Source organism: Uloborus diversus, chromosome 4, assembly GCF_026930045.1.
Source record: "Uloborus diversus isolate 005 chromosome 4, Udiv.v.3.1, whole genome shotgun sequence".
NCBI lineage: Eukaryota > Metazoa > Arthropoda > Arachnida > Araneae > Uloboridae > Uloborus > Uloborus diversus.
In genome coordinates, this window is record NC_072734.1 from 136,409,973 (window position 1) to 136,437,926 (window position 27,954).

Sequence of the window (27,954 nt, forward strand, 5' to 3'; positions counted from 1 at the left end):
AACTACACTCCAGAAACTTGGCAGGCATGTAGTGTATAAGGAGATAAGAAGATGATTAAAAATTCAAAATAAAAGATAATTTTATTAAGCTGTTAGAGCATGCAAAAGGTTACAAATCAGTAAGTAGTAAAGCCACCTCTGCCAGCTATACAAGCCGAAACACGACGTGGCATCGAATCAGTTAGGTCACTTATGACCCCCTGCAGAAGATCATGCCATAATCTTTGCAACTGTGTCGTTAATTCCCCTGTATCCCGGGATGTCTGCAGTTTCCCAGCAAGTCTCAGACATGCTCTGTTGGCGAAAGGTCTGGTGAACTGGCAGGCCATGGGAGTACGTCATATCCCTGAAGACAATGTTGAGCGAGTCTCGCAGTATGTGGTCGAGCATTATCCTGCTGATAAATGGCACCTGGACGACTTGATAGCATGGCTGAACAATCGGCGTTAAAATGCTGTCCACGTATCTGCGAGCTGTCAAATTGCCTTGGAGAACAGCTAGAGGTGATCGTATGTCCCAAGAAATCGCTCCCCACACTGTCACACCTTGTCAAATAGCTGTATGCCGCTCGACAACAAATGCCGGATCGAAACGCTGGCCGGTGCACCTCCACACACGAGTACGGTGATTATCAGCACTGAGACTGAATCGGGATTCATCGGTGAAGATCAGACGCCTCCAGTCTGTTACGCTCCAAGCTGCTCGAGGTCGACAAAAATCCAGTCGACACTGCCTGTGGTGTGGGGTCAGTGGCAAGCGTCTTAATGGACGTGCGCTCCAAGCTAATTTCGGCCAGTCGTCTCCTAATGGTTTCCCTTGATGCCACCGGATACCTGGAAGGAGGTAAGTGGCGTTGAATCGGTACTGGCGACGTTGTTGGTGCCTTTGTGGCCGCTCTTCTGATTGCGCGATCCTCGCGTTCATTTGTGTTCCTGGAACGCCCTGACCCTCCGCGACGGTAGACGACCCTTCCGTGATCCGCTGTTGCCAACATCGAGCAACTACCATATCACTCCGACCGAGGTGGCGGCCGATACTCCTGTTTGACCAACTTGCTTCTCTGAGGCCTAATATACGGCCCTTATCAAACTCCGTCAGCTGTTCGTACTTCCCCCGGTTACGTCTTAGAGGCATCTTAAGTCACAATACAGTCTACCGAAGTCAACAATTTCGACTGAATAGCCCTACGGCACAAGTACTCATGCTTTTAAACTCTCCCCCCTGTGCAACTCACATGCTCATAGCGCGCTTAGCCTTGTTTCAGTGGCGCTGAAATTTTAATCATTTGCATATCGGCTACCAAACTGCATTAGTGCCAAGTTTCATGATCGTGGCTCTAGTTCTTCTAAGTGCATATATTTTTTTGCGACAGAGTGTACGTTTGAGTAGGAAATAGTATTAAGTTTGACCAATTATTTTTTAATTTTTAGTTTCTCTTTGTTTTTTTGAAATCGGTTTTTTTTTATTTGAAAATTAAAAAAAGTGGGGGATCAAAGGATGTGCGGGGGGGGGGGGGGGAGCAGGTTTGGTGGGCAACACACCCTTACAGCTAAATTTTTTCTTCAAAAGTTGGGCAACTGAATTTTTATGTCATTATTAATGAATTGACCTTCTTCCAAAAATTCGAGAAACGGACTCAAAAAGCGGGACCAAATGGCCACAGAAGATTCCCTCCAACAAAATCAAAGTTCCATTTTAATTTTTACGTAATGATAACCAGAGAAAAAGCATAAAACAAGCAATTATTAAGTCAGTTCTTTCTTTAATCACGTGAATAGACCATCGCTATCATTTTTCATTCGACCCTTATTAGTTTTGTACTTGCAAAAGTGGAGGGGCCAAGTCCCTTTTCCGTTTAAAGTGAGAGGGCAATTGCCCCCTTGCTCCTCGTACAAGCCGCCTAATAATAACCTCAGAAGTTATGCATGAGTTATATAATTAAAATATTTTCTTAGTAAGAAAAGGAAATACTAATGTGTTCTAACCACAATAGTGCTAATAATTTACTAAAATTTGCAAAGAAAAAGTTTTTAAAACTTAAAAACTAAAATATTTCTTATTTTACAACAATTTTTAAAGTTATTTATAAATCAGAGACTTTGATGTTACTGTAAGTGGTTGATTTAAGTTGCCACGGAAATATAAGTTCGTTGCTTGAGGCACCTGGGGCCCTGCCCCTTATCCTCTGGTGTGGTATGTTGAAAGTTCCCCGGTTGGGGACATGGCTTTCTTTTGGCGCAGAAGATGGTTGCGTGGATGAACGAGAGATGTGGCTTCCTCTAACGGGAGTACCATAATGGTTAGCCGAAGGCTCTTCAAAGTAAATTTCAACTAAAGTTCTTATTTTTTTTAAATAAGTTTAAGTTTTTTTTTTTTTTCGCTTCCTACATATTTTTTTAAGTTTTATACTTTTTTCCCCCGTGGGGGATTTCTAGGCTATTTGAATGAATGAAAATAATAAAATAAAATTAAGACAATGATAAAATGTTGATAAGAAGTTTAAAAAAAAAAATAGTGAAATGAAAATAGATAGGAGCATGCTCCCAGCCAGAGTGTAGCACAATAACTAGAGTCGAAACGAGGTATGAACCCGATAAGGGATTCACTCACCCCGTTTCGAATTTGAAACTAAGCTAGCAGATGAGCGCGAGGCCTGCGAGAATTTGCCGGATCCAATGGATCGTAATTTGGAAGGTTGTTAAGTAGTGGATTGCCAACACGGGGGATGTTGTAGAGAAATCTCTTGGCGAGCTTTTTGCAAAAGTTGTGGAGCGTCGGGATGCCGACTTCTTCCACCAGCTTGTCCGTACGGACGTACCAGGGAGGGTCGCACGCCGCTCGAACCATCACTCTCTGCAAGTTCTCAACTCTGTTAAAGTTAGAGATTGCAGAAGTCGCCCATATGGGCGCTCCATAGGTAATAAAATGGGTCTTAAGCAGGACTTATAAATGAGCACTTTATTATCCGTTGATAAAACGCTTTTTTTTTGTGCAGGAGACAATTTAGTGGTTTTTTGGAAGTGAGGTACTTCTTGCGTACCTCTTCAATGTGAGGTCGCCAGGTTAAATTACGGTCGAAAGTTATGCCTAAATATTTCGCCCGCTGAGACCAATCAATCGGGTCGGTATAAAGATGCAGTTTAATAGGAGGGAGCTCAGTTGTTCCTGTAAAAAAGCAGGTAGCTATACTTTTGTTGGCATTAACTTTGATTTAAATTAGTCCTCACTCGTTAAATGTAAAAATTGTGCTTTCAACTGTTGCCACAGATACTGGGAGAGTGGCTAGTATTAATAGTAGAATATTTGAAATTTACGTCAAAAAATCGTAATTTTAGGCAATGTTTGATAAGGATGCAGATAAGGGAATCTGGGATGTCCTTCCATAAGTTTTTCAACATTGAAGTCACTTTTAAACTAGTCAGGAGTTTTTGCCGGATTTTTTCCGAAATTGAAGTGTTTGAAAATGAAAAAGAGGTGCTTTATGACCGATCTTAGAAATTTCGAAGTTGCGCCTTAAAGGCACAATTTCAGGCAACAAATAAAATTATTCCTATAATTAGGGGCAACATTTATTGATGGGTAATAAAGCTCAGATTTGTGTACGAAAGTAAAAGTAAAAATTTTTTAAATTTTGGGAAAGCTTTTTTATCGATTTTTTAAGTGTCAAATTTGAAAGATGTGGAATGAAAACATGCAAGTCTCATGGAACCCCTGAGAAAGCTTCGTGGAACCCTGAGGTTCCGCGGAACACAATTTAAGAAACGCTGATGTACACAAATAACTTTCCTCAAATAAACACTTTGACATAAATTAGATTTACATTCTTTACCCCAAAGTATTTTGAGATGTCACAAGCACTTGGTAATAAGTTCATTAAGCAAGTATAAGGCTTGTTTTAGTTAATTGATTTACTAATGTCTAAACAATGAATGCAAACTGCAAACTAACTGCTTGAGCTAAAATGCTAAATATGTACTGTTTTGTAAACAGATATACAAAGTAAAACAAATAATTATGATCTGAAAAATTTGACACTTCTGCTGTTTTAAAAATAATTTCTAGCTTTGGTTCCTAAGTCGGGAAAAAGAAGAAAAAAAAAAAAGAGCCATATAAGGTGATGGGGGGGGGGGGGGGGGGGGGGGGGCTTGCTGCCACTGCATACGCGTGTGTGTGTGTGTGTGTCAGGGCCGGATTTTCCATTGCCTGATTACGCCCTGTTTGTAATAAGCCCGAAAAATGTTCGGGTAAATGAAATGGCAGGCTCGTCATTTCGAATGTTTGTGTGAAGGGAGTGGAAGAAATTTAGTATGTGCTCAATATAAATTACACTAAAAAACCGCAAAAACCATTCCCAATCCATTAGTTTCCCAAATTTGTCTCGGAAGGGAGGGAAATGGACACTCTCTATCCCTAGCGAAGCCGGCGATCAGGGGGAGGGGTCTAGTGAACTTCCCCAACCCCGTTTTAAGAAACCAAATGCAAATCTGCATTTTTGTATGTATTTTGTAATTTGTTTCCTGTGAAATGTATTGAATTCATACCTTTTGCCCGCCCTCCCTGGAAAACTGTGAAATGACGGGCCTGTCTCTGACCCCCCCCCCCCCAATAATCAGAACTCTGTCCACTACGAAATACATATACCTATAATAGCGACGTCACGTGGATAGAAACCAACAGCTAATCACTCGGCGCTGGGCGCGGCACAAATCGGGAAAGAATGCGCCTCAACTATTTTCTGGTCTCGAGTTTATGAACGTACCCTCAACAAAAATCGATGAACAATACAAAATATGCAATTTTGTGCAATTAAACGTTTTTATTTCTTTTTTTACTTTTCGAATACAACGGTATTTATTCAGCTTTTTTATGGAAGAAGGTTTGGCAACATATTCAAATGTGTAGTGGAAATTTTATTTTTGCTTACTTTTGGCATCAGATGTAAATCAACAACAGCGCAACAATTTGTTATTATTCGTAGTGAGTGAAGCAGCGAACTCTGCACTATTGCAGTAAAAACGAGTATTATTTTCTTTCCAACTGCATTTGCTTACTTTTCATGATTGAATTATTGTTGCTTATTGTAAAGAGCTTGTGAAGAGTTCCTGAGCTGCAACGCTGGTTCCTTAAATCTCTGTATTGTGAAAGATATCCTGAATTTCCGTTTCGTGTGCTTCTAGGTAACAACATCTTTTTTTACTTGTCTTCTAAGATGTTTGTCAGTTATTGTTACTTTACTCCGATGAATAAGATAGTTACGAATTTACGTTGAAATATTTTAACTTATTGGTTGCATTGATATATTAAATGTCATTCTAATTTGCATTATGTGGGCACAATTAATGTGACGGCTCCTTATCAATATTTTAATTACCCTTTAGACTCGTGATATTATTTTCAGAAGAAAGATTAAGTTTTAAAATACAATGTTTGTTTCATTTTACCATTAAAATCTACTTTTCAAGCAACGAAAAAAAAAAAAAAAGGTATTGTTTACGTTTATGGGCTATTTCACAGTATTTAGCTGTTACGGACTCTACAGTTCATAAGGTTGTTTTTGCCTCCTATTCATGATTAGTGCAAATAGTAAAGTTAAACTCCTGCGTATTTATGGTCCTGCGTATATTTATGTCACAATATTGAAAAAAGTTTAGATTTGTTTTGAATTTCTAAAAACATAAGAAGATATATAACATGTTACAGACTCTACACTCAAAAAACATGGACATTTTTGCTTAAACTATCTTCACATTTTCTGGGAAAGTAATAACTTCTTACCTAATAAAGGTTTTTTACCATGTCTCAGTTTATCTATAATGCATTTACACACCTTTATCATTATTAAAAAGGCAAAAAATAGTTTTAAGGATTTACCTATTTACTACAGAACTGCACGTTTATGAATATGTTAACGGACTCGATATATTTGTTACATTTGAGTATATTTTCAGGGGTCGATCCAGGTTTTATTTTTTGGGTCCCCATTTTGTGAAAAAGAAAAATATTTTTGTGAATTTTCTTTATTTTTGTGAAAAAGCAAAATATTTTTGTGAATTTTCTTTATTTTTGTAAAAAAGAACTTCTTGTGATTTTTTTCTTGGAAAAGATTATATAAAAGCATTTTTAGCTGTCGTATCCTTATAGAAAAGCATTAGACAGGTTTCAGGGGTGATTGCAAGTTCTTGAAGAATACCTGAAAGCCGTCTAGAGAAAATGCTCTGGGGGGGGGGGGAAGTAAGACCCTTAACATTTTATTCGTAATTTGACACACATTACATTTATTGTTTTTTACAAATATACATATATGCAAGTCACACTTTCTTAAGGTGAAAGTCTCACAACAGATTTACTGTTTGCCCCTCTCAAATACTTTTAGATCAATGAAAATTGCACATGCTGCTGAACGTAATGATAACTCCCAATAAATACAATATGAACAGACTCAAAGATATCACATATTTCTTAACACAGAAGAATGTATGTGTTTGAAAAACTTAAGTAATTAAAACCCAAAATAATACTGCACCAGCATTCAGCGTTTAATTTTTTGACATTTGACGTTCTTACAGAGTAGGTATTTCGTTTAAAACTTTGCAATTTAATGATGTTAATAAATATATAAAGAAATTTTATTTGTTTGCCACTTAACAAGGTACAGTCAACATCAAAAATGCGAAAAATTCATTTACCATGGCGCATGTAAGGAAATCAAGATCTTTGAAAGAAATAGAAATATAAAAACAGCATATAAAAGAATTTTATTTTTAGTAAAGTTATTTTAGAATTGGATTTCGAAACTCAACACAAATTAATACTAAATATATATTGCGTAATCAAAGTAAAATTTAGGATTTTCCTGAAAACAACGGAATTTTGGTATTTTCAAAGATAAATGTTTTGAACTGAAATGTGGGATAAATACGTGGCATTCTTACCACAAGTTAGCAGATGTTTTTTCATTTCATTGTCATCTAAATTTACCCCCAAAAATCTAACTAGAGATTCAAAATTCTCAAAAATGGCCCATTGCTTCATGATTATAAGTACAAAATTTGAATAAACTTACCAATCAATTTTCTGTTTTTTTTTTTTTTTTTTTTTTTTGCTTCATTTCCAATCTCTTCACTTTCAGATTTTTTTGAGAATTCCTTCTTTAGCACTAGATTTTTGTATATTGACAGCCTCTCTGTGATTTTTGCTGCACTCATGTTTTTTTTTAAAAACTATAGGGTGACAGCTTTTCTTGATATCAACTCCAATATTTACTCAAGGTTTGTTCAAATCACTAACATTCATGAAAGATGAACATATTTTGCACAAAAAACCCTTAGCTGAATAACTATAGTAAAGCCAGCTATACACCTTTTCATAATTTGCAATGCACTTTTTATTTATTGCATGCTTCTTATTTCCATTTGTACTCTCAAATACAATGCTTGAATCATTTTTTGATGGCTCAATCTCAATATCATCATCAGTTGAAGTTGCTCCAGATTCACTTCCAGTATTTTCTGCTCAAAAATCGTTATACTTTCGCGAACTGCCTCACTGTCATTTGATGTACTATCTTTTACCGCATTTCCCGAGCCCTCCAAAACAGGAACATTTGCGTTACTGTTACTGCATGATGAAGTGGTGGTAGCGATTTTATCGGGGTTGTTAATTGCTGACTTGAAGAAATTCACAATATTTTGGGACCGAACGTTCGAAGAGCGAAATTTTTTAACATAATACGCACAATTTCGGGAGGTACCTCCCGTTGCAGGACATCCTCGTTTCATATTTTAATTTCTTGAAGAATAATTTTCAACGAACAAGCAATCTCTCCAAATTGAGATTATTGCGGCTGCTATCTCCAGCGCTCCATTATCCGCTAAAATTATCCATTATCCGCTCCCACACAAATTATAATCGAATAGAATATCAATTTATTCTTTGATGCGCCTAAAAAATGTCCTCTTAAACACGCGGAGGCGCAAACAAGCTAACTACGAAAAATATCGTCTGCGCTCCTGGATCGCAGACGATCTGTTACAAAAGAAAAATTAATACTGAGAAAGAAAACGAACTGAAATAATATACAATTACCACATTTTTTTAATTTATCGTCTGCAGATTACGCGATTCCCGCCACTTTTTAATAAAATCCCACTCAATAAAACTTCCTTTGCGCGCTGTTCCCGTTGCTCACCATTAGCGGACATGCGTTAAAAAATTCCGAAATTGCTCATCTGGAAGTTTCATATTTATTTTAAGAAGACAGCAAGATTAAATAGAATGACCGACGATATTTTTCAGCTGGCATTGTATTTTATCAATAAAAGAAGGAATCTAGGAATTCAACTACAAAAAAAAAATACCGTTATTCTTTTGGTTTACTGTATGCTGTACGCTCAAACTAGCGTGACTTTGGAAGTTATCTTTTGCTCTTATGCGTACAGTCTACAAGAAAAATAGCAGGAAAGAAAAAATGAATAATGCATTTTAAACAAGCAATTCTCCGCAGGCACCGGTCCGCGAGAAAATTTGACAGACTTCGAAGAATTATACCCGTTTCCAATAAAATAAAATTTCCTTATTTTAATTTTATTCCTAATTTTATACGATATTTTATGCATTAATATATCCATTACTTTGCATACGTTTTGTGGTTTCTCTATAAGATTCATTCGCTTATGAAAATTTACACAAATTAGCTGCGCTTATTTTTACATTCAAAGTGTGTAAGTTATTTAAAAAAATCTTACAATTAACTTTTGTAAGTTTACTTTAAGTTGAAGGGTTTTCTTTCTGGCATTTGTTTAAAAAAAAAATGACAAAACAGATTAGTTTATTTTAGTGAAAAAAAAAAAAAAAATTTCTACCGGTCCGTGAAATTTTTTGACGAAGTTCTACCGGTCCGAGATTCAAAAAAAGATCAAGAAACGCTGCTTTAAACTAAAGAATATGAGAAAAAGTGGGTACCCCTGGCCTAATCACACCTTTTTTTTTCATTAAATGCAATCGAGTCAAGTGAGCTTTCGAGAACGGACAGTATCAACTACAAACTACAGGGAATTTCGCCAATCGGTTGTTCGGCGTTTCCCGCGTAGTCACTCATACTCTAACAGGATTTAATTAATTGCCAGACAATACGATTTGCATCAGTATGCGTCAGTATTCAATGCGAATTTCTATGCAATTGATTAAAAAAGGAAAATATAAGATTTTCGAGTGTTCGTTTTAACCTTCGTTCGGGAATAATTTTCAGAAATTATGCTCGTCCGTTCCGTTAGATAACCCCCCCCCCCACTATGAACCTTAAACTTTTTCAAAATAAACTGAAGAAAATAGGAACAAATTGAAAAAAACAGGTGAATATTTTTAAAAAAATTAAAAAAAAAAAAGAAAGAGGAAAAAAACTAGAAGATCTGCAATTGGCAAGGTTTCAATTTGAAACTACTTTTGAGAATTAAAAGTGCATAATTTGGCAAAATAATATGGATAAAGGAAGGATGCGTGCAACTAAGACACAATTGAAAGTTACAATGATTCAAAGGAATATTTAATTCAGAAGTATTTGGTCATTGAAGCAAATCAAACCAACAGAATATAGGCGATTAATTTGCCGTGGCGTGAAATGAGTCAGTCTTCAATTCGCACTCGTGGAACAGCAGAAAATGATCGAATCAATTCTTTATCACGTGCTCATTATTTTTCTTGGATTTTCGCTGGCCACCAATCACAAGCGTCCCTCTCTCGCCCCCCCCCCCCCCTCTGACGCTCTCAAGCAAAAACACCTCACGCAGCAGGCAAAAAGATAAGATGGGGGAAGGTGGGAAGGTGGAAGAGGGGTAGGCTTTCGCGTAGATGCGTACACATTTGCGGTTAAAAAATATTGTGAAAAGGCTGCCTTTTTATAAATTTTTGTGAAGGGGCTGCTTTTACGACGCGGAATTTTGTGAATGGGGCCGCTTTTGCGATGGGGAATTTTGTGAATGGGGCCGCTTTTGCGACGCAGAATTTTGTGAAAGGGGTCGCTTTTGCCATGCGGAATTTTGTGAAGGGGCCGCAAAGCGGCCTTAATTTCGCGCTGGATCGACCCCTGATTTTGAACTATTGTTTACAGAGTCTAAACCAAGGGTGCCCCCCCCTCCAAGTTCAATGGTGCAAATCCCCCCCCCAAATAAATATACCCCCTTTTATATTTTATTTTCAGCTCCCTTTATTTTATTTATGTTTTTAAATATTTTTTTCATTTGAAAAATATATTTATTTATTTTTAGTTTTTGTTATTGATATTTTATCAGAAAAATTATGCGCTACGCCAATGACATACACACTGATACACAAACTAAATAAAGGAAATGATATACAAACAAAATAAACTGAAATAAAATAAATAGTTTAAATTAAAAATAAATCAATGAATCAATTTAAATTAGAAATAAATCAATAAATCAATTCAAATAAATAAATAAATAAACAGTTTAAAAAATCCCCCCCAAAAATTTAGATGGCGCAACTTGCGCCATAATCCCCCCCCCCCCCTGCGGACACCCCAGGTCTAAACAGCAATATTACCTTATTGTTCAATAGTTTCAGTGATAGAATCAACTATTATGGCTATTTCTTTTCACATATATATATATGCAAAAATCCAGATTGAAGGTGGCTCTCCTGGTGGAACAGATCAAGTGTGCCAATGTTGATTTTTTTATAGTCTGCTTTTTGCATTGACTTGAATTTATTAGAAATGTTAGGTTTTAATTCAAATTTCACTAGCAATTTAACTTTTACAGTAGAACCTTGATTATCAGAAGTGATCCATACCAGACCTCCTTTGGTAAATTTAAAATTTCTGGATTACCCTTAAGGTTGAGAGAACATGTTGGGGGGAAGATGTTTTTTAAGCCAAAACTTATAAAATTGAATTTTTTAAAGTAACTTAAATTTTCTGTTAATTAAAATAGGCAACATTTTTTACTTAAGAAATCACATATGTTTTTAAGTAACAGCATTTTGTTCATTTCCCGTTTAAATAATTATAATTATATGATCTATCATGTACAACACAAAAGGTCTATTTTTTTGTTTGATGGCCCTAATATTAATGTACTAAATGGCATGCCTTACTTTGTTCTTTTATTTTGTCATTTTTTATTATTTTTTTTTACTTTTATTTTATTATTTTTTTGCGATATACTATTGGAAATTTATAAGAAATGAAATTGGATAATCTGAAGTAATTTTTTTTTTATTTTTAAAATTCTTTTAATCAGCATTTTGTTTTATTTTGTTTCTATGCAGGGAATGCTTTGCCAAAAAAAAAAAAAAAAGTTTAATACAGGAACTTCATTATTGCATGTATTATTACATATTTAACTCTTAGAAAACAATTGTCTGCAAAAATTTTAAAGTATATTTGTAAATACAAAAGTACAGATATGAAACATATATCTTTTGGTAAAATTTAGTGTAATATTTGTTAAATAATTATAAGATATATCTTTGCTTTTTTTTCCCCATTTTTAATTATTCTTTCGAACATGTGTAACCTGTAATGCTCGTATTTTGTCATTTAGTAAAATTGGAATTTTCTCCCTCCCAAAAATTTTAGTCTGGAACACACCCATCAACAGTCACCTTGTCTTCAAGTAGTGGGGAACATTGGATATCTGTTGCTGTTTATTCTTTGTTGAAATCTTCAGTTCTCGCATGAGGATGAAAGTTTCAAAAAATGTGCTAAAAACTGAATTTTTCAAAAAAATTATAAATTAGTTTCTTTATATTTTTGCAAGGCAATAGCTGTAAAGTGCCAGTATATAGCGTAGTTTGTACCAAAAAAAATTTTTTTTTATAGCTGTTAAATAAGATCTTTAGTTCACGCATGTGCCTTTGATTGAGCAGGAGATTTTAGCCTAATTTAAAGCGTATGCGCACACAAACGAAAGATCTTATGTAAAAGCTGTGAAATATTTTTTTATGTTCAAACTATGCTATTTTCTGACAATTTATGGCTGTTGCTTTACCAAAATAAAAAATTCTAATTTTATTATTTTTTAAAAAATTCAAATTTTAGCATTTTTTTTTTTCAAATTTTTAGCCTTGTGCTCAAACTGAAGATGTCAACTTAGAGAATTTTAAAAATGTTTTTTCCCTAATGGAGGATGCCAAACAACAACTTTTGAGAGGTAACGCGATTCTGAAATAAGAAAATAGATTTTTTTTGCATCTCCCTACTGGATACCCTTTTAGCGTTATTTATAGAATTAAGAATAAAATTTTTTTACTACTATGTATTGATTTTTTTTTCAATATTTATTTTAATTTGTAATTCATTTTGTAATTTGTAATCTAGGCTATTATGAGATGAATGGTTTCAGCACTGAAGAAGAGACTCCTGGTTGTCACAATCAAGTGTGCTGTCTCTTAGATGAAGGGGAGCGTTGTACTCAACCAGCTGGAAATGCCAGCTATAACAAGAGAATCCAGAAAACTGTTGCTCAAAAGAAATTGAAACTTAGCATCGATCCTAATGTAAGCTGGGGATCCTCGTTTTGTATGCTTTTATTTACTCAAACTTTTTGCATAAGATTTGGCATTTATTGTTTTCTCCTTCTCTTCTCTAGATCAGTTGCGAATCTAGAAATATGAATAGGTTAGTGTTAGTGGCATCACGAAAAGTTACTAACTTTTTTTAAAGGAAAAGTATGAGGGCCATTTTTTTCCGCACGTGATGCTTCATACATTTCATTAAAAATAGTATTTTAAAAAGGTAATGTACAAAATTTTGTTACTTGAGAAAACATAAAAGTATGTGTGACTTCTTGAGCAAAAAATTTTGTCAGTGCCTTTTAAAATTATTGATTTTTATGAAGCATAGGGGACCTATAGGAACCGCCGTGCAGGACAAAGTGACCAATTTCAATGGAATTGCCATATATGTAATTTTTTTCAACTCTTTAAATTAATATTTCTCGTCAAGAAAGATATGTTTCCTTTTCATTGGAACCTTAGCTTTCTAAACCTACAATATGTTTAATCATTGATATAGTAATAGAGTAGGAATATTAAGTAATGCATACAGCAAACTACAAGAGGTTGACTTTGGATGTCCTGCACACGACACATACAAATTTAATTTTAAGTAAAAAAGTTATTTATAAAAAATAATGCTGTGTCAGGAGTATCTTTTTATCAAATGTAAACATTAATAATGTGCTTACACCTGTTTAATTATTAAGATCTATAACAAAATGATGGTGAAAATATCGAGTCAAATTGTCCAGCACGCAGGGTTGCTATTTTGTCCACTTTTTTGTAAAAAGTTGGGGACGCCTGAAGAAGCTAGACGAAATGAAAAATAAACTGATTATACATACATAAATTTATTGTTATGGTGTAATAATATTAGTATATTGTTCTAATACATTTTCCATTATGAATTAATTATTTCATTAAAATAGAATCATTTGCTGTAGAATTTCATAAATCTGAAAAAAAATTTTATTACACATTGGTGCTGCTCATTTTAGATCATAATTTACTTAAAAGTAATAAAATTTAACAATATGAATATGCTATTAGTCATGATTAAACTATTATATACAATAGTAGAAAATAAACTCAATGGGAAAATCAAATGAAATGCTTGGAGATATACATACAAAACAAAGATTTATAGACTAAACATATTTTATAAATGTTATATTTTTTGACTTTTTATTGATGTCAGCCCATAGTAAAATATTTATGTACTCACATATGTTAATGTCATACAAATTAAGAAAAGTTGCTACTTTAGTAAGAACATTGTACCGGAAAAGGCTATAATAGTTAAGAGGGTAGATAGCTTTAAACGTGCCATTAATCTTCAGTGTTGACTGATAAATTGACTAGGAAAAGCCTAGCCAGAGCCTGTTGCTGATCATCGTATTTGTATTGCAAGAACAGATCACGCCAACATTTCTTTTATTAATATCAAGTAGCTTTTCTTTTTTTTTAAATATGATTTTTAATGTTTTGAAACTCCAACCTTTAAAAACTTTTTATTTCTACTTTTTAATTTTATAAATGCACTTATGGGCAATGAATCTTCACATCACAGATTAATTTACAGAACAGAAAATTTATAGCTGATGTGCTTGTTTTATAAATGCTATTACATGCATTATAATTTATTTTAACACGTATTTGATTTATTAACACACTTGCATAACCTTCAACTGATCTTACTTTTTTAATTTTCACTTTAAAATATTTTACCATCAATTGTTTATGTACAGATTTATGTATGCTATTTTTTTATTAAAATATTATTTGAATAGGAAAATTCTACATAATTATTTATTATTTTCAAACTTCAAATTTTTAACTCAAAACTTTCAGTTTACTGATGAAATGGACAAAATGACATTTTGTTTTGGACAGTTTTTTCCAGGGTGGACAAAATAGGACAACCCTGCCAGCATAAGACAGTGGAATGACCCCCTGAGAGTTTTTAAAAGAAATCTTACTAGCTAACCTGATTCGGTGAAATTTTAAACATTTAATCAATTTAGTGAATAACCAGCGCAATGAAAATGATATATTCTTCCAAAAAAGGGGGGGGGGGGCGGGGGTAGAGAGAGAGAGAGAGAGGGAAAAAAAAGAGCTATACCAATGCCTCTACTTTTTAAAAATATTTTTAAAAAGTTTTACAGTGCTTTACCATGCTGAAATTAATGACTTGTCTCCTGATTGCAACCACAGAACTTAAGTTAAAAATCCTCCAATAAGTATAGATTACACCCAAACCTGTTTTTGTGTGGTAAAAACCGCATAAAAAAAATCATATAAACAAAATTGTTCGAAACTTCACGAGTAGATCTGAAAAGTTTTCGCAACCCAGTTTTAAAAATATTTTTTAATGCGGTGGATAGGGACTGTATAAAAAAGTCTCACTTAGAAAATAACCCAAGATGTTATATTTAAACGAAATCAAAACAAACCAAGTGATGATAATTTTGCTGACTCACGAAAAATTTCCTGAATAAGGAAATTTTTGGGAGGTCACAATGACTTCCTATCGTGATGCCCCTCTCGTCACTTGAAGATACTACTTGCACTTGTTTTATAAACAATTTCTGCTCATTTTATAAATAATTTTCAAATACCAGATACCACACAAAAAAAGAAATCTTACACACAAAAAAAAAAAGACTGCACAAAAACAGGTTTGGGTGTATATGTTCATGGCAATTTGGATCCAAATACTGCTGAACGAAATGAGTCATTAAAGCAATATTTTTCTGCCCTTGCAGATTCGAATTCTCAACCTTCACAGCCTTAGTACGACGCTCTAACCAACTGACCATTATGTCTCTATTCTTAGATCATATGCATTGAAGCTATGCACTGTAAAAGACAGATTTTTTTTTTGGGGGGGGGGGGGGGCTAAAAAACCAAAATGTAAATTCTCTTTTTTTTTGCCAAAAGTGGTGAAAAATGTCTTTAAAATGAGACCTTACCCAAAATTTGATAAATTATTGAAGAAGTTATGGCGTTGTCACACACACACACACAAAAAAAAAGCACTGAAAAATAACATGTGTAATATTTGTTGTTAATTGATTTAAGATTTAAAGCAAGGGTGTTGCCTACTTGTCTGCCATTAAATTTCTAATTTTATTTGATGATGAGAAGAGAGATTTAAAATAAATACCGGAAGAAACATGTACATTTATTAAAAGACATGTAAAGGAAAACTAACAAAAATCAATGAACAAATGTGCAAAGAAATGAAAGAAGTTTAAACTTTTTCCTTTAGTAGTACGTAGGCAGAGATAACCTTAAATTTTTACTTTGCTAATTTGAGAGTAAGAACGACATTCTTTATTATTTTTAGATAAGGAAAGTGTAAGGAAGCCCAGGTGCTGTAAGATTGTCTAATAACTTAATGCAGATAAGCCTAGAAATAATTCCACGATGATTGTTTTGGCAGTGCCTTGTTTAGAGAATGCAAAATTATTTTGAAGTGCTGTGACAATATCTAAAGTTTTTTCCTTCTTCCAGGCGAGACACATCTACATCTGTGAATATCACAAGGGAGTAATTCAGAGCATCAGGAATAAACGGAAGCGTAAAGAAAGTGATGATGATAATGGTTTGAATGACCAGGATATGGATGTTCCTGAAGTATGTCTTTGTTTCTCTTAATATTCTTTTATGTGTTCTCTTGTGGAGGAAAAAAGCTTTTATCCATCTAGCATGATAATCTATATCTATTCAAAGTAGTATGCCCCTTCCCTCTCTTTTTTTATTTCTTTTTTTGATATTTTTATTTCTGAGTTTCAAGCCCTAACTCTTACCAATTGATACAAAAGGAGGGGGAGGAGGAGCACTGGGTTGAAACTAGGGATGACCCAAAGCGCAGTTTGGTTGAAACGAATATTGAAGCTTTGGCCAACTAATGGTCAAAGCTTTGGCTGCTGTACAGTGTAAGTATAAATAGCACGGGAAGGTTCTTTCCTGTATCTGCTGTGCTACTTGTATGCAATATGTGATGTTTCTGAGATTAATTTTTTTTTTCCCAATAGGTAAAGTTTTTTGGACATTGGGATCATAGGAGTGAGACTGATAATCTGGTTTTAAATGAAAAAATAAATGAAATAGGTTGAAAAAAAATTCAGAAAAAAAGAGATAGTTTTCGATAATTTTGAAAATGTTTTATGAGGGAATACTCTCCCATGAGTCCCCCTCCTTGATACAGACTTTCAAGCTTTTGAACTTTTCACCTCTCTAGCTCCTCAGAAGAAGGTTGAGGGTCATAAAATATCCCTCCCCATAAATATTATGGCTATAAAACTGTCGAAACAAAAAGGAGCACTATCTTCTAAAAGTGGTGTTTGACAGGGGATACAGTGGTCATAGAAGTCCTAGTTATTAATTTGAAAAAGTAGTCACACTGTAAGAGAGAGAGCACACTAAAAGTGTGCAGCAGATTTTTTTTTTTTTAAGTTCATTTTTTATCTGCTGCATTTAACTGTTAAAAAATAACATAAAGATGAGCAAGTTTTAAAAGTATTTTTGAGAGTATAAAGATTTTTAATAATTACTAATTTATACTCTTTATTTTAAACAATTTTTTAGTTCAGTGGCATTCTAGTTTTAAACCTATTACTATAATATAGATTGTAAAGAAGTGTTTTAATATTAAATCTATGTAGTGTAGTTTTGTATTATCAAAAGTTTTTTTTGGAGTTTGTATCATTATTACAACTATACATTTGTATTGTATTTTCAAAAAGATAAGTACTCAATATGTCTGTTTTATATTTTAGGTTGATCTCTATCAACTACAAGTAAGCGCCTTGCGAAGATATAAACGTCATTACAAAATTCAAACTCGTCAAGGTGTCAATAAAGCACAACTTGCTGAAGTAAGTTCTTAAATGAATGACTTCATTAATTATGATTAATTTGAATTGAGCTTCATTAATTGTCTTTCGTTTTATTTAAACTTTTGTGTCTGTATGCCAATTTTAGAGCTATGAGTTTTAGGTTCTCACATGTTCTTCATGATGCTTTAGTTCAGTGACCTGTTATAAAGAGCCATTTAAATTTGAATTTTAAATATTGTTGTCATGGTGCTTCGTGCTTTTTTAAAAATGATTATCCTTGGGGAAAAAAATAATTTTGTTAATGTGTTAAGTTTTTTTTTAAATTAATATTTTTTAAGTATGAAATATTTATGAAAAGTTCCCTCCTCCTATTTTCTCAGTTTTAGTTTCAAAACTGGCCTCATACTTTTAATTTCTAAAATGAACTATTAGTCTTTGTTTATGAATTAGTTAGATTGAACAGTTATTTTGATTATTGCATTTGATAGCTTTTATGCATATGGCTTGAATTATGTATTAAATGTTTAGGCTTGAGTACATTACGCTTACTCATCCATTTCTTACCTTGCCTAAAGACAAAAACGGCAAACATGAAATCCTTATGCAACAAAATCAAACAGCACTCATCTAAGCTGGTAGTGAATAGGGTTAATCCAAATATCCACATATTAAGTATTCAAACTGTTGTTAACAAAAAAATGTAGAACAACTAGTTTTAAATCAGAAGTCTAAATCATATCCAAAATGTAAGCCAATCTGTGACTATCAAAGTACCAGCAGCATCTGAAAAATCGATCGTTAAAGTATCTTTAGTCCTTGAATTATGCTGGTGTATTTGAATTAGGCCTTTTATTTAAAAAAAAAACTTGTCAAAAATTCTTTTGCAGTTTCTCCAATTTTAATTGTATACAGTGAAACCTCTCTGAGCGGTTGCCCCACTATTCTGTAAAATTTCTTCCGTTCAGAGGCAGTGGCTACAATTAGCCGGGGAGCTAAACGACAAAAATTAATGGAAAACTGCAAATTATGATAAGAAGATGCCACTTGGTATTAATGTTGTTTATGACTATAAAATGAAATTAAGACCCAGAGGCACTTTCAAAAACCGTTTAAAATCAAGATGCCGGCGTTTTTCAAAATGGCTATCCATATTAGAGTTTTTTTAATATATGTCGTACAAAAGAGGTTTTTATATTGAATTATAGGTTTTTCAGGTCACAGATTTCATTTTGTATGTTGAAAATAAGCTAAATGTTCATTTTGGTGCTTTTTTTTAAATATAATTTTATTACTTACAAAAGAAATTATGCGCTTTTCAAAATACCAATATAAAAATAGGAAAAATATTAAATGCAAATATGTATAAAAGTATTAGTACTACGTCGTTAATCAAACAGTGCTTCATTCTTCACATTAAATTTTGCATAATAGTGTGCAGGACAGACCAACACTTCTGCAGCTACACTTGTTCTTGCCGATTTTGCAGGTGCACTTTTTGAGCTCAGTGCATGAATCGGAAATATCCGGTAACTCAGACCATTTCAGCTGCCATCCAACCTTATTCACTTGGAGATGGTGCACATATGATATGTTTGTGAGCTTGTCCCCGAATGTGTTCAGTCTTGAAAGTGCTACGAAATACTTGTTGCTGGCCAACTTTCAAGTGGCCTGTTTTTTTTTGTCATAAACCATTTTTTCCTTGCATCATTTACAGTGTCGCTATTACTAGTGGAAAAGTACAGTGGTACTACAATTTACCTTTCAAAAATGTCAAAAATTTCACTCGGTATAGAACTTTGATGTTGTGAAATAAATAAAAAATGCCACAGTTTCTTCTTTAAATATCACCCTTGCCTCCCAAGAGGATTTTATGGAATTCCCAGTGAATCTAGGAATGCTGTCACAAAACCTATGAAGGCATGAAATCCTGGTAAAGCCGTTCTTTTCCTTTTCCAATAGCTTCATATATGGCAAGCACTGTAATAGATTTGCTGTTGATTCCTGTTCCAAAAGCAATCCAAAGTTTATCTAGACTTAATGTTGACAAGGAAAAAAAGTAAGATATTGCTAAGACTAAGACATCTGTATCAACAATGCACATGGCAATCTTCCTGTAACCGTTTTCTACCATGTTTTGAAGATACAGTATCATTCTTGAGCCTGTTTCCTCTGGGCCAAGGTTAGTAACATAAATGAGGGAAGTTTTTGCAGTACTATTTCCTCAGCAATCAGTATTGACCAAGCACACCAACAAAATAATGCAATAGTAAAAGGAGATGGCCGTACAATAGGATTGACACAGGATCCATCAGCACTTAGGCGTTGAATGGTTCCTAGACCACAAATAAGCCGATTAATAATAGAAGAGTTTAAGTGTGATGTTAAGGTAAAACATGAAGAAAATAGTTGACTTCATCTGAAGCAGTACCACTCATTTCAAATTAAGTATTTTACTAAAGTTCGAGCTCTTTATAGCACTTTGAAAGAACTTGGAAATCCATTTTCGGACAATGACCGGAACCTTATTGTAATCGATAGCAGGATTATTGTGCACAGTAATGTCAATTCCTTTTTATGTACATTTTTTTTCATCTTTTGCTGCCGCTGAAAATCTCATGGCTTTTAGTGTTTCTATTTTTTTTGCCCCCCCCCCCCTACTCCACTTATAAGCCTCAACCGTCACCACTGCTGTTAGGTACGTTAGCTGTAAGTACCATAATAAATGTACAGGTTCAAACGACTTTCGATGAAGACATTAAAGAAAATAATACTGCAAAAACTTCCCCCAATGATGTTACTTGCACTGGCCCCGAAGAAACAAGCTCAAGAATGATAGAGCATCTTCAAGACATGTAGAAAACCGTTTCAAGAATATTGTCGTGTGCATTGTTGATGCAGATGTGTTAGTTTTTGCAATATCTTACTTTTTTCCTTGACAACATTCAGTTTGGATAAACATTGGATTGCTTTTGTAACAGGAGACAACAGCGAATGCATTACAGTTCATGCCATATATGAAGCTATTGGAAAAGCTTTACCCGGATTTCATGCCTTCATAGGTTTTGTGACAGCATTCCTAGCTTTACTGGGAAATTCAAAAAATCAACTTGGAAGGCATGGAAGATATTCAAAGAAGCAACTGTGGCGTTTTTATTTATTTCACAACCTGAAAGGTAGGTAGTAGTACTACTGTACTGTCCCACTAGTAATAGCGTAATTGTAAATGAAGCAAGGAAAGAGTTGAATATAACAAAAAATCGGCCACTTGAAAGTTTGCCACCAACAAAGTATTGCGTAGTGCTTTCTAGGCTGAACACATTTTGGGACAAGCTCACAAACATATTATACGTGCACCATCTCCAAGTGAATAGGGTTGGATGGCAGCTGAAATGGTCAGTTACTGGAAATATCTGATTCATGCACTAAGTTCATTAAGTGCACCTGCAAAATCTGCAAAAACAAGTGCACTGCAGAAGTGCTGGTCTGTCCTGCACACTACTATGCAAAATTTAATGCGAAGAATGAAGCAGTGTTTGACTAAAGACATAGTACTAATATTTTGGTACATATTTGCATTTAATATTTTTCCTATTTTTATATTGGTACTTTGAAAAGCACGTAATCTCTTTTGTAAGTAATAAAATTATACTTGAAAAAAAGAACCAAAATGAAGATTTAGCTTCTTTTCAACATAAAAAATGAAATCTGTGACTTGAAAAACCTATAATTCGATACAAAAACCTCTTTTGTACGACATATATTAAAAAATACTCTAATATGGGTAGCCATTTTGAAAAACGCCGCCATCTTGGAATTAAACGGTTTTTGAAAATGCCTCTGGGTCTTAATTTCATTTTATAGTCATAAACAACATTCCTACCGAGTGGTATCTTCTTATCATAATTTGCAGTTTACCATCGGTTAGCTCCCCAGCTAAATACATAATATGAGCAAGTGTAGCATAAAAAAGGAAGTTTGAGGCTTTTTTAAAGGTTAAATAGTATTTTATTTACATATTGTTTAAATTTTTGAAGAAAGGATACAATTTGTGACTTTGTTTTTACTCTTCTCCGACAATTGTTTTCAAATTCGTTTTTCAGTTCAAAATGTAAGTCTCTAACCAATTTATTTGTCACTTCATCTGAATTTCTGATGACTTTATCTATTACCCCAAAAATCACATCAGTTGAAAGTTTAGCTTGCTGGTGATTGAAAAATATATTAGTAAATTGATCATCACTGGCCAAACTAGTGCCTGAAGGGCACAAAAGTTTATTTATTCTTAAAATGTTAATAATGCACACAGCAAACTGATTAGTTAATTTAAATCAAACTCAAGTTAATTTTAGATTTGACTTAAAAACGCATATTCTTGCAGACTCATTAACCAGAAAAACGTTTTTCTCAGTTGGCACTGAAATTCTCGGTTGCTGTTTTGTGCTGAAAAGAATTCGAAATCGTACTCTTTGTTAATACTCTTGCCAATTTTCAGTCCTCATATTGCTCAAAATTTCAACTTTTTGAGATTCATAAAAATATTCTTTGGACAGTGTTTGCAACCAAGTTCAATCACAAACACGCACTGACTATTAACATAAGCCTGATGAGTGGCATTTTTACTCAAATTATTGGAATTCGTTAATGGCTGACAAGACATCTCCTCATTGAACTGAAAGGCTGTAAATTAGAAACAGAAAATGAAGAAGGGATGGGTTGGTGGCCGTTGCTAGGGGTGTTTTAAGCATTAAGTTTATGGGCTAAAAAAATTGTTAAGAGGGATGCCCGCTTGAAGAGGTTTTACTGTTCGTTGAGAATATGAGAATTCCCCCCCCCCCCCCCCGGAAAATCCAGTTCTTTTGGGAACCTCTATTTTTTTTTTTAAACCGACTGTAAATTTATTGCATTGAAGGAATTTACTTATTTAAAACTTCCGAATACTGAATTTTTGCAATTGTATAACTTTTTTAATTAAAATCTTATGTTCGGAAACTTGCCAACATTGATCTGGAGTAATGCTGAAAATTGCATGCAGTGTTTGAGATTTCAATCCTTTTTGCACCTTGTACATTTTTCAATTATTTCGAAAGTTGGAAGCTGTTTTAATGTATGCTACCATAAATCTTATTTTATTTTAAATTTTATCTGTTTATTTATTTACTTGATTGAAGTTATTGAATAATATGATCACAGCAATCAGAACCGTTAGTTGCTGACTCTGCAGTTTGAACTATTGGCACTCTTGAATAGAACGTGACTAAAAGCAGTGTGTTAGACGCCAAACTTTCAAAGTATATTTAAGACTTAAAAGTCATGGTTTGTGTAAATCAAACAAGCATTGGAAAAGTTAGATCATAGTTTCCTGATCACCCAAACATACCCGAATTTTAAAATGAATCTTGAAGTTGCTTCTGAAGTTTTATTAACTTGCTGACTGTTTACATTAATCTTTAATTTTTAAAGATAATGCTCATAGTTTTATATTAGATTAGTGGTAGTTAATATCCTTACTGCCTACTTTTAAGCATTAATTTTTAAACTTTTATAGTGTAGTATAAAAGGTTTTGTCTAATGATGAAACCAAATCAACACTTATTACTTTTAAAATTGTAAAAAAAGTTCAGCCTTTCAAATAGTCCTAACCAGTCTTTGGAGAAATACACTTTGTCTTTGAAAAGTCTTTGAATACGCCTTGAAAAATAATTTGCAATTTGGTTATGTTCGAATAGAACAACCGCGTAACTTAGGCTCACGAGTGATTAACTACAAGCGTTTTAATGGATTACTAGTTAACCAATTGTAGATAAAAACATTCTATCGACACTTGTTGCACAAACCTCTGATATCATCAAACGTCATGAAATCAACCTCCCAGGTTAACCAGTAACTCCATTTGAACATAACTTTTAAGTATGAGCCACAGATAAAAGGTGGGAATTTAAATTTACAATTAACAGAACTTTCAGTCTTGTCTCATGAAAGGGTTTTCATTAGAATTTCTTGGCAACTTGTAAAATACCATCTTTACGTATCAAAAAAGTATTTATTTCTAAAAATCTGATTTATTTTTAAAATTAATTGTATCTCCTTTTATTGCCTCTCTTGAAAAGATGTAATTTAGCTAAAGCGAGGCTCCCGAATGGTCCGCTCTCCCCGCCAAAGGTCGTTTTTAAGGGTTAAGTCTGTTTTCGACCGCTTTTTAATATTTTGGTCCGTTTAGTCCGCGCTTGTATTGTTTTTACTTAAAAACCAGATTTTAAAAGTTTTCATTATGTTAAAAGTTAGTGTGTGCTGATGTTTGTTATGCCCAAACAGGCGACACTTCAGATTGATGTCATTACTCCTTCAACCGTTGCAGCATAGAAATCTAGCAAATGGAGAAATTTGGGGGAGGAGTTATGACGTCTTGGTATGCTCTTGAAATACCCTGAAAAGTGCTTGAAAAAAAATTTTATTTTCAAGAAAAAAGCCTTGAAAAAAATGTAAAAGTTTTTTTTAGTGCTTGAAATCGGTAGAAAATTGTTGAATTGTGATTAAATATTTTTCAAGAACATTTCATCAGTATAATTTTCTGAACTTGTGTTCGATATGCACATCGCCAAAAATAGCTTCCTGTGTTTGCAAGTTCAATTTTTCTGCACCTTGTTAATATTTTGATATTTTTGACAATCAAAAGTTATTTTAACATACATTACCTTCGATTAGCTTATTTTATGTTTAATTTCAATAGGTAACAAAGTACTTTTTTTTTGGAACTATAACAACATCAAACTTACTCGGACTTCGCCGAAAATTGCTTGTCAAGTTTGAGATTTCAATCTCTTTGTATCTTGTAAATATTTTGCTATTTTTGGCAATCAAAAGTTATTTTGACATACGCCAACTTAGACTAGCTTATTTTATGTTCAATTTTAATAAATAATAAACTTCCTTATTTTTGGAACCCAGGTAACATTGCACTTATTTGGGACTTCGCGGAAAATTGCTTGTCGTGTTTGAGATTTCAGTCTTTTTGCATCTTGTAAATAATTTGATATTTTTGGCAACCAGAAGCTATTTTGACATATGCCACCATAGACTAGCTTATTTTTTGTTTAATATTAACAAATAGTAAACTTTCTTAATTTTGGAACATGGCAGCATTGCACTTATTCGAACTTCGCGAAAAATTGCTTCTTGTATTTGAGATTTCAATTTTTTTGCATCTTGTAAATATTTTAATACTTTGGGCAATCAAATGTTATTTTCTCATATGCATCTTAGACTAGCATATTTTATGTTTAATTTTAGTAAATTATAAATAAATAAATTTATTTTTGGAAAATATGCCAACAGTGAACTACTTTGCGAAAATTTGATTCTCATGTTCGAGACTTCAATATTTTACATCTTGGAATTATTTTTTTGGAATCTGGAAGCTTTTGTGATGTTGTGCGACCTCAGATTATATTATTTTATTTTTAAAAAAAAAAACTAAAAACTAAATTACTTTTGTATTTCCTTGTATCCTTATTTGAAATTAAAAATATAGCTCTATAAAATCAGGCTCAAATTTACATTCAGTGTATTTATCACTTAGGCAGCATTTGCATACTTTTGGATGTGGCGACTTCAATAAAATATTTTCTTTTAGTAATTTTTATATATACTTGAAGACAGTTACAATACCTTGGTGGCAGAACAATTAGTACATACATATGACGAAATGATTTGGATACTTAGCATACTAATAAATGATGTGCAAACCTCTAATATTTTTGAACTCGGGCAGTAGTGTAGTCAGAAATTACCTCCTGGGTTGGGTGTTTGGTCATATACTCTCATACATATATAAACTACCATATTAGGGTTGGAAATGTGTTAAAAACAAGGACTCCAGGGGGGAGGGGTACTCCTTCATGGCCTCTAAACTAGATCTCCTTGTCTTGCAGTACCTTTTTTCAAAATGAATTCTGTTTAAACTGGTTGTGTGAAAAATTTTGCAAATGATTATGTGCTAAGATGTTTACTGTAAAAACTGTACCCAAAAGGTCTTAACTAGGCATGCACTGATTCATAAGTCACTTAGCTCATTATTTATAATCAGCAAGTTTTCACCTGTTAATTAGTAGAACATTTATTTTTCAATTAAAATTACTCTGTAAGATTGTTAGTTACATGCTTGCTTGTCCCCCCCCCCCCCGCCTACCCAAATATTTGTAAATAATATAATTCAAGAGATAAAAAGTCAGTTGTACAGAAGATGATAAGGAATTGTATTATTTAAAATCATTATGGTTAATTAACGAATTATGTTCACCGATTTAGCAGCAGATAACTAATTTGCGTTTTGGTGCTTCCCTGGGTTTAACTATGACTGGTCCTCCCAAGATCCTTTTTTTAAATCCTAACTGGTCCTCTTTTAGCCTAAAGAGGCTAAAATGTGGTGGGAACCTCTTTTTTCTTACTGTTGATAATACTCTGAAGTCAATTATACCATGATTTAATGTTCTTTGTAACCTTTCCCAGAAAAGATGATTTAGTTAAAACATTTTTGTAGTTATCTTCCTACTTATTGTTTGTTAGCAATACAGGAGTTGGTTGTTCCATTAAAAGCTCAAAATGAGAAGCTCTATTTTCTAGTTTTTGTGACATTCTGTTCATATTTTGAAGTGCTGAAGTTTTTTACATTTTAGCTTTATTTTATGTTTTTAGACTCTGTCAAGGCATTTCAAAACGATTCCTGTGAATGAAAAAGAAGCTATAACCTATTTTATATACATGGTGAAAAACAATAAAAATAAACTCGATCAGAAAAATGGGACTGAATCATCAGGGACTTGAGTGTTTTAACGTGTATAGTTTTTAAAAATGTATATTTTTTGTAGATTTTATGTTGACTCAAGGAAAGAAAAATGTTACATTTCATGAAATACCTCAGAATATTTATTCCATTTTTAAATGCTATCGAGTCTCATTACTGCATTTTTTTAAACTAAAACAATACTGTATTTTTTAAAACAGACAATTTTATTTTAAAATAAATACTTGGTTCACATAATAGTTTCTTGAAGAACCATGTCCTTTTATTTTATGGGTCATTCTCGCAGAAGTAGTCATTTTCATGTCAATGTTATTGATTACGGATGTTTACGACATAATTTTAGGGATTTAAATAGTTTTCAGAATAGAGTTTTATGAGGTAATAAAAGTAAAATCATTGTTTTATTTTTTTTAATGTACTTTATATAAGTTGAATGTACCAAAATGTCATTCCCTCACTGTCCCCACTGTTAACAAAAGTAAGCTAAAATTATTTTCAAGCAAACAATATGTTCAGTAAGTTACGCCCTATAGCCAGGTTTTTGTGTTTTCCATTTAAAAATATTGAACAACATAATGCAAAAAATGCATTTAAAGTTTTATCCTCAGTGAGTTGTGTCTTCCCTGTTCCGCCACAATAGTCAATTAACCCTTCAGAATCACAGTTAAAAAAAATAGCAAAAGGCTTAGTAGTTTACAGCTTCTAACTTCTAACACACACCAACATTGCGGCATATTTTCGTGTTCAAATGTTGTTGAAAATTTGTCTTTGAAATCAATTTGGATTCATCAAACTATGTTATATGATTAAAGTGAAAAACCAACATAAAGCACAAGTTCTGAAGAAAATACGGCATGAGCTATTTCAAAGCTACAATGTAGCCTCTTCATCAGTGCAAAAAGCTCACCAACACAACCAGAAAGATGTGAGAGAATTGTTGTCGTGTCTGATGACGTGCAGAGTGCGAAAGGTTTAGATGTCTCCAAAAGTCTTGATAACAAGATCGAGAAGACTGTTAAATGCATCATTATCTCTTTGGTTTTAAAAGCTAAATAAAGCTTTTTTTTTTTAATTACGTCTTTCAAATAGTTCATGGGATAGAGTAACTATTTGTTCTTTCGAACATGAGAAGTCTTGCAGTCCTGTACAAAAACAAAGAATCTCCAGGAGGGGAGAGCATCTGGAAAAGAGAATAGTAGGCCTTCTCCGTAGTAGCCAATAAAATACAATAATGCATGAAAATTGAGTAATAATACAACAGCTATTCAGGGTTGGCAAAAACCCGGGTTTTTTTAAAAAAGCCCATGGACCCAGGGTTTTTTGGGTTTTTTTAAATAAAACCCAAAAAAACCCAACTAAAGTTGGGTTTTTTAAAAGAAATGTGGGGTTTTTTTTGTCTTTTTTTAGGGAAAATGTGGGATACTTGTAGCATATTGTAGCGTAAGTACATGGACAAAGTGCAAAAATTGTCTTTGGGGAAAAAAAGCTGGAAAACTAGTTAAAATTCAGCATTTTCTGAAGAAAAGTATGAAAGACGAAAAAACCTAAGTATGGTGAAGTTTCGGTTTTTTTAATTTTCATTATTACCAACAGTTAAGGCAAAGTTACTTCTCGAGTGATAAAATCTATTGTTCATTTTTAATTACTACTTTTTTTTTTTGCATTTTACTTTATTTTATTTATTTTGTTATGCAAAACTACTGTAGAACCTCAAGTAGTTTAAATCCCTTTTTACTGAATTCCAGCTTAATCAAGACATTTCTTTGAATTTTATGCTGTCTGTTTTTCTATTTC

The 27,954-nt window shown here is 33.3% G+C and overlaps 1 protein-coding gene across 1 annotated transcript; it reads left to right on the plus strand.

Annotated features, from left to right (window-relative positions):
- Positions 1-4,997: 4,997 nt before the first annotated feature.
- On the plus strand, positions 4,998-26,842 carry LOC129220175 (histone deacetylase complex subunit SAP30 homolog). The gene is made up of 5 exons (XM_054854529.1): positions 4,998-5,177; positions 12,338-12,516; positions 16,033-16,155; positions 17,301-17,399; positions 26,052-26,842. The coding sequence occupies exons 2-5, from the start codon at positions 12,349-12,351 to the stop codon at positions 26,178-26,180; spliced, it is 519 nt and encodes a 172-aa protein (XP_054710504.1). The 5' UTR covers positions 4,998-5,177; positions 12,338-12,348; the 3' UTR covers positions 26,181-26,842.
- Positions 26,843-27,954: the final 1,112 nt, after the last annotated feature.

Coding starts and splice junctions, on each gene's coding strand:
- LOC129220175 (XM_054854529.1), top strand. CDS start 12,349: ATGAATGGTTTCAGCACTGAAGAAGAGACTCCTGGTTGTCACAATCAA. Junction 16,156..17,300: donor AGGATATGGATGTTCCTGAA/GTATGTCTTTGT, acceptor TTTATATTTTAG/GTTGATCTCTATCAACTACA. Junction 17,400..26,051: donor ATAAAGCACAACTTGCTGAA/GTAAGTTCTTAA, acceptor TTATGTTTTTAG/ACTCTGTCAAGGCATTTCAA.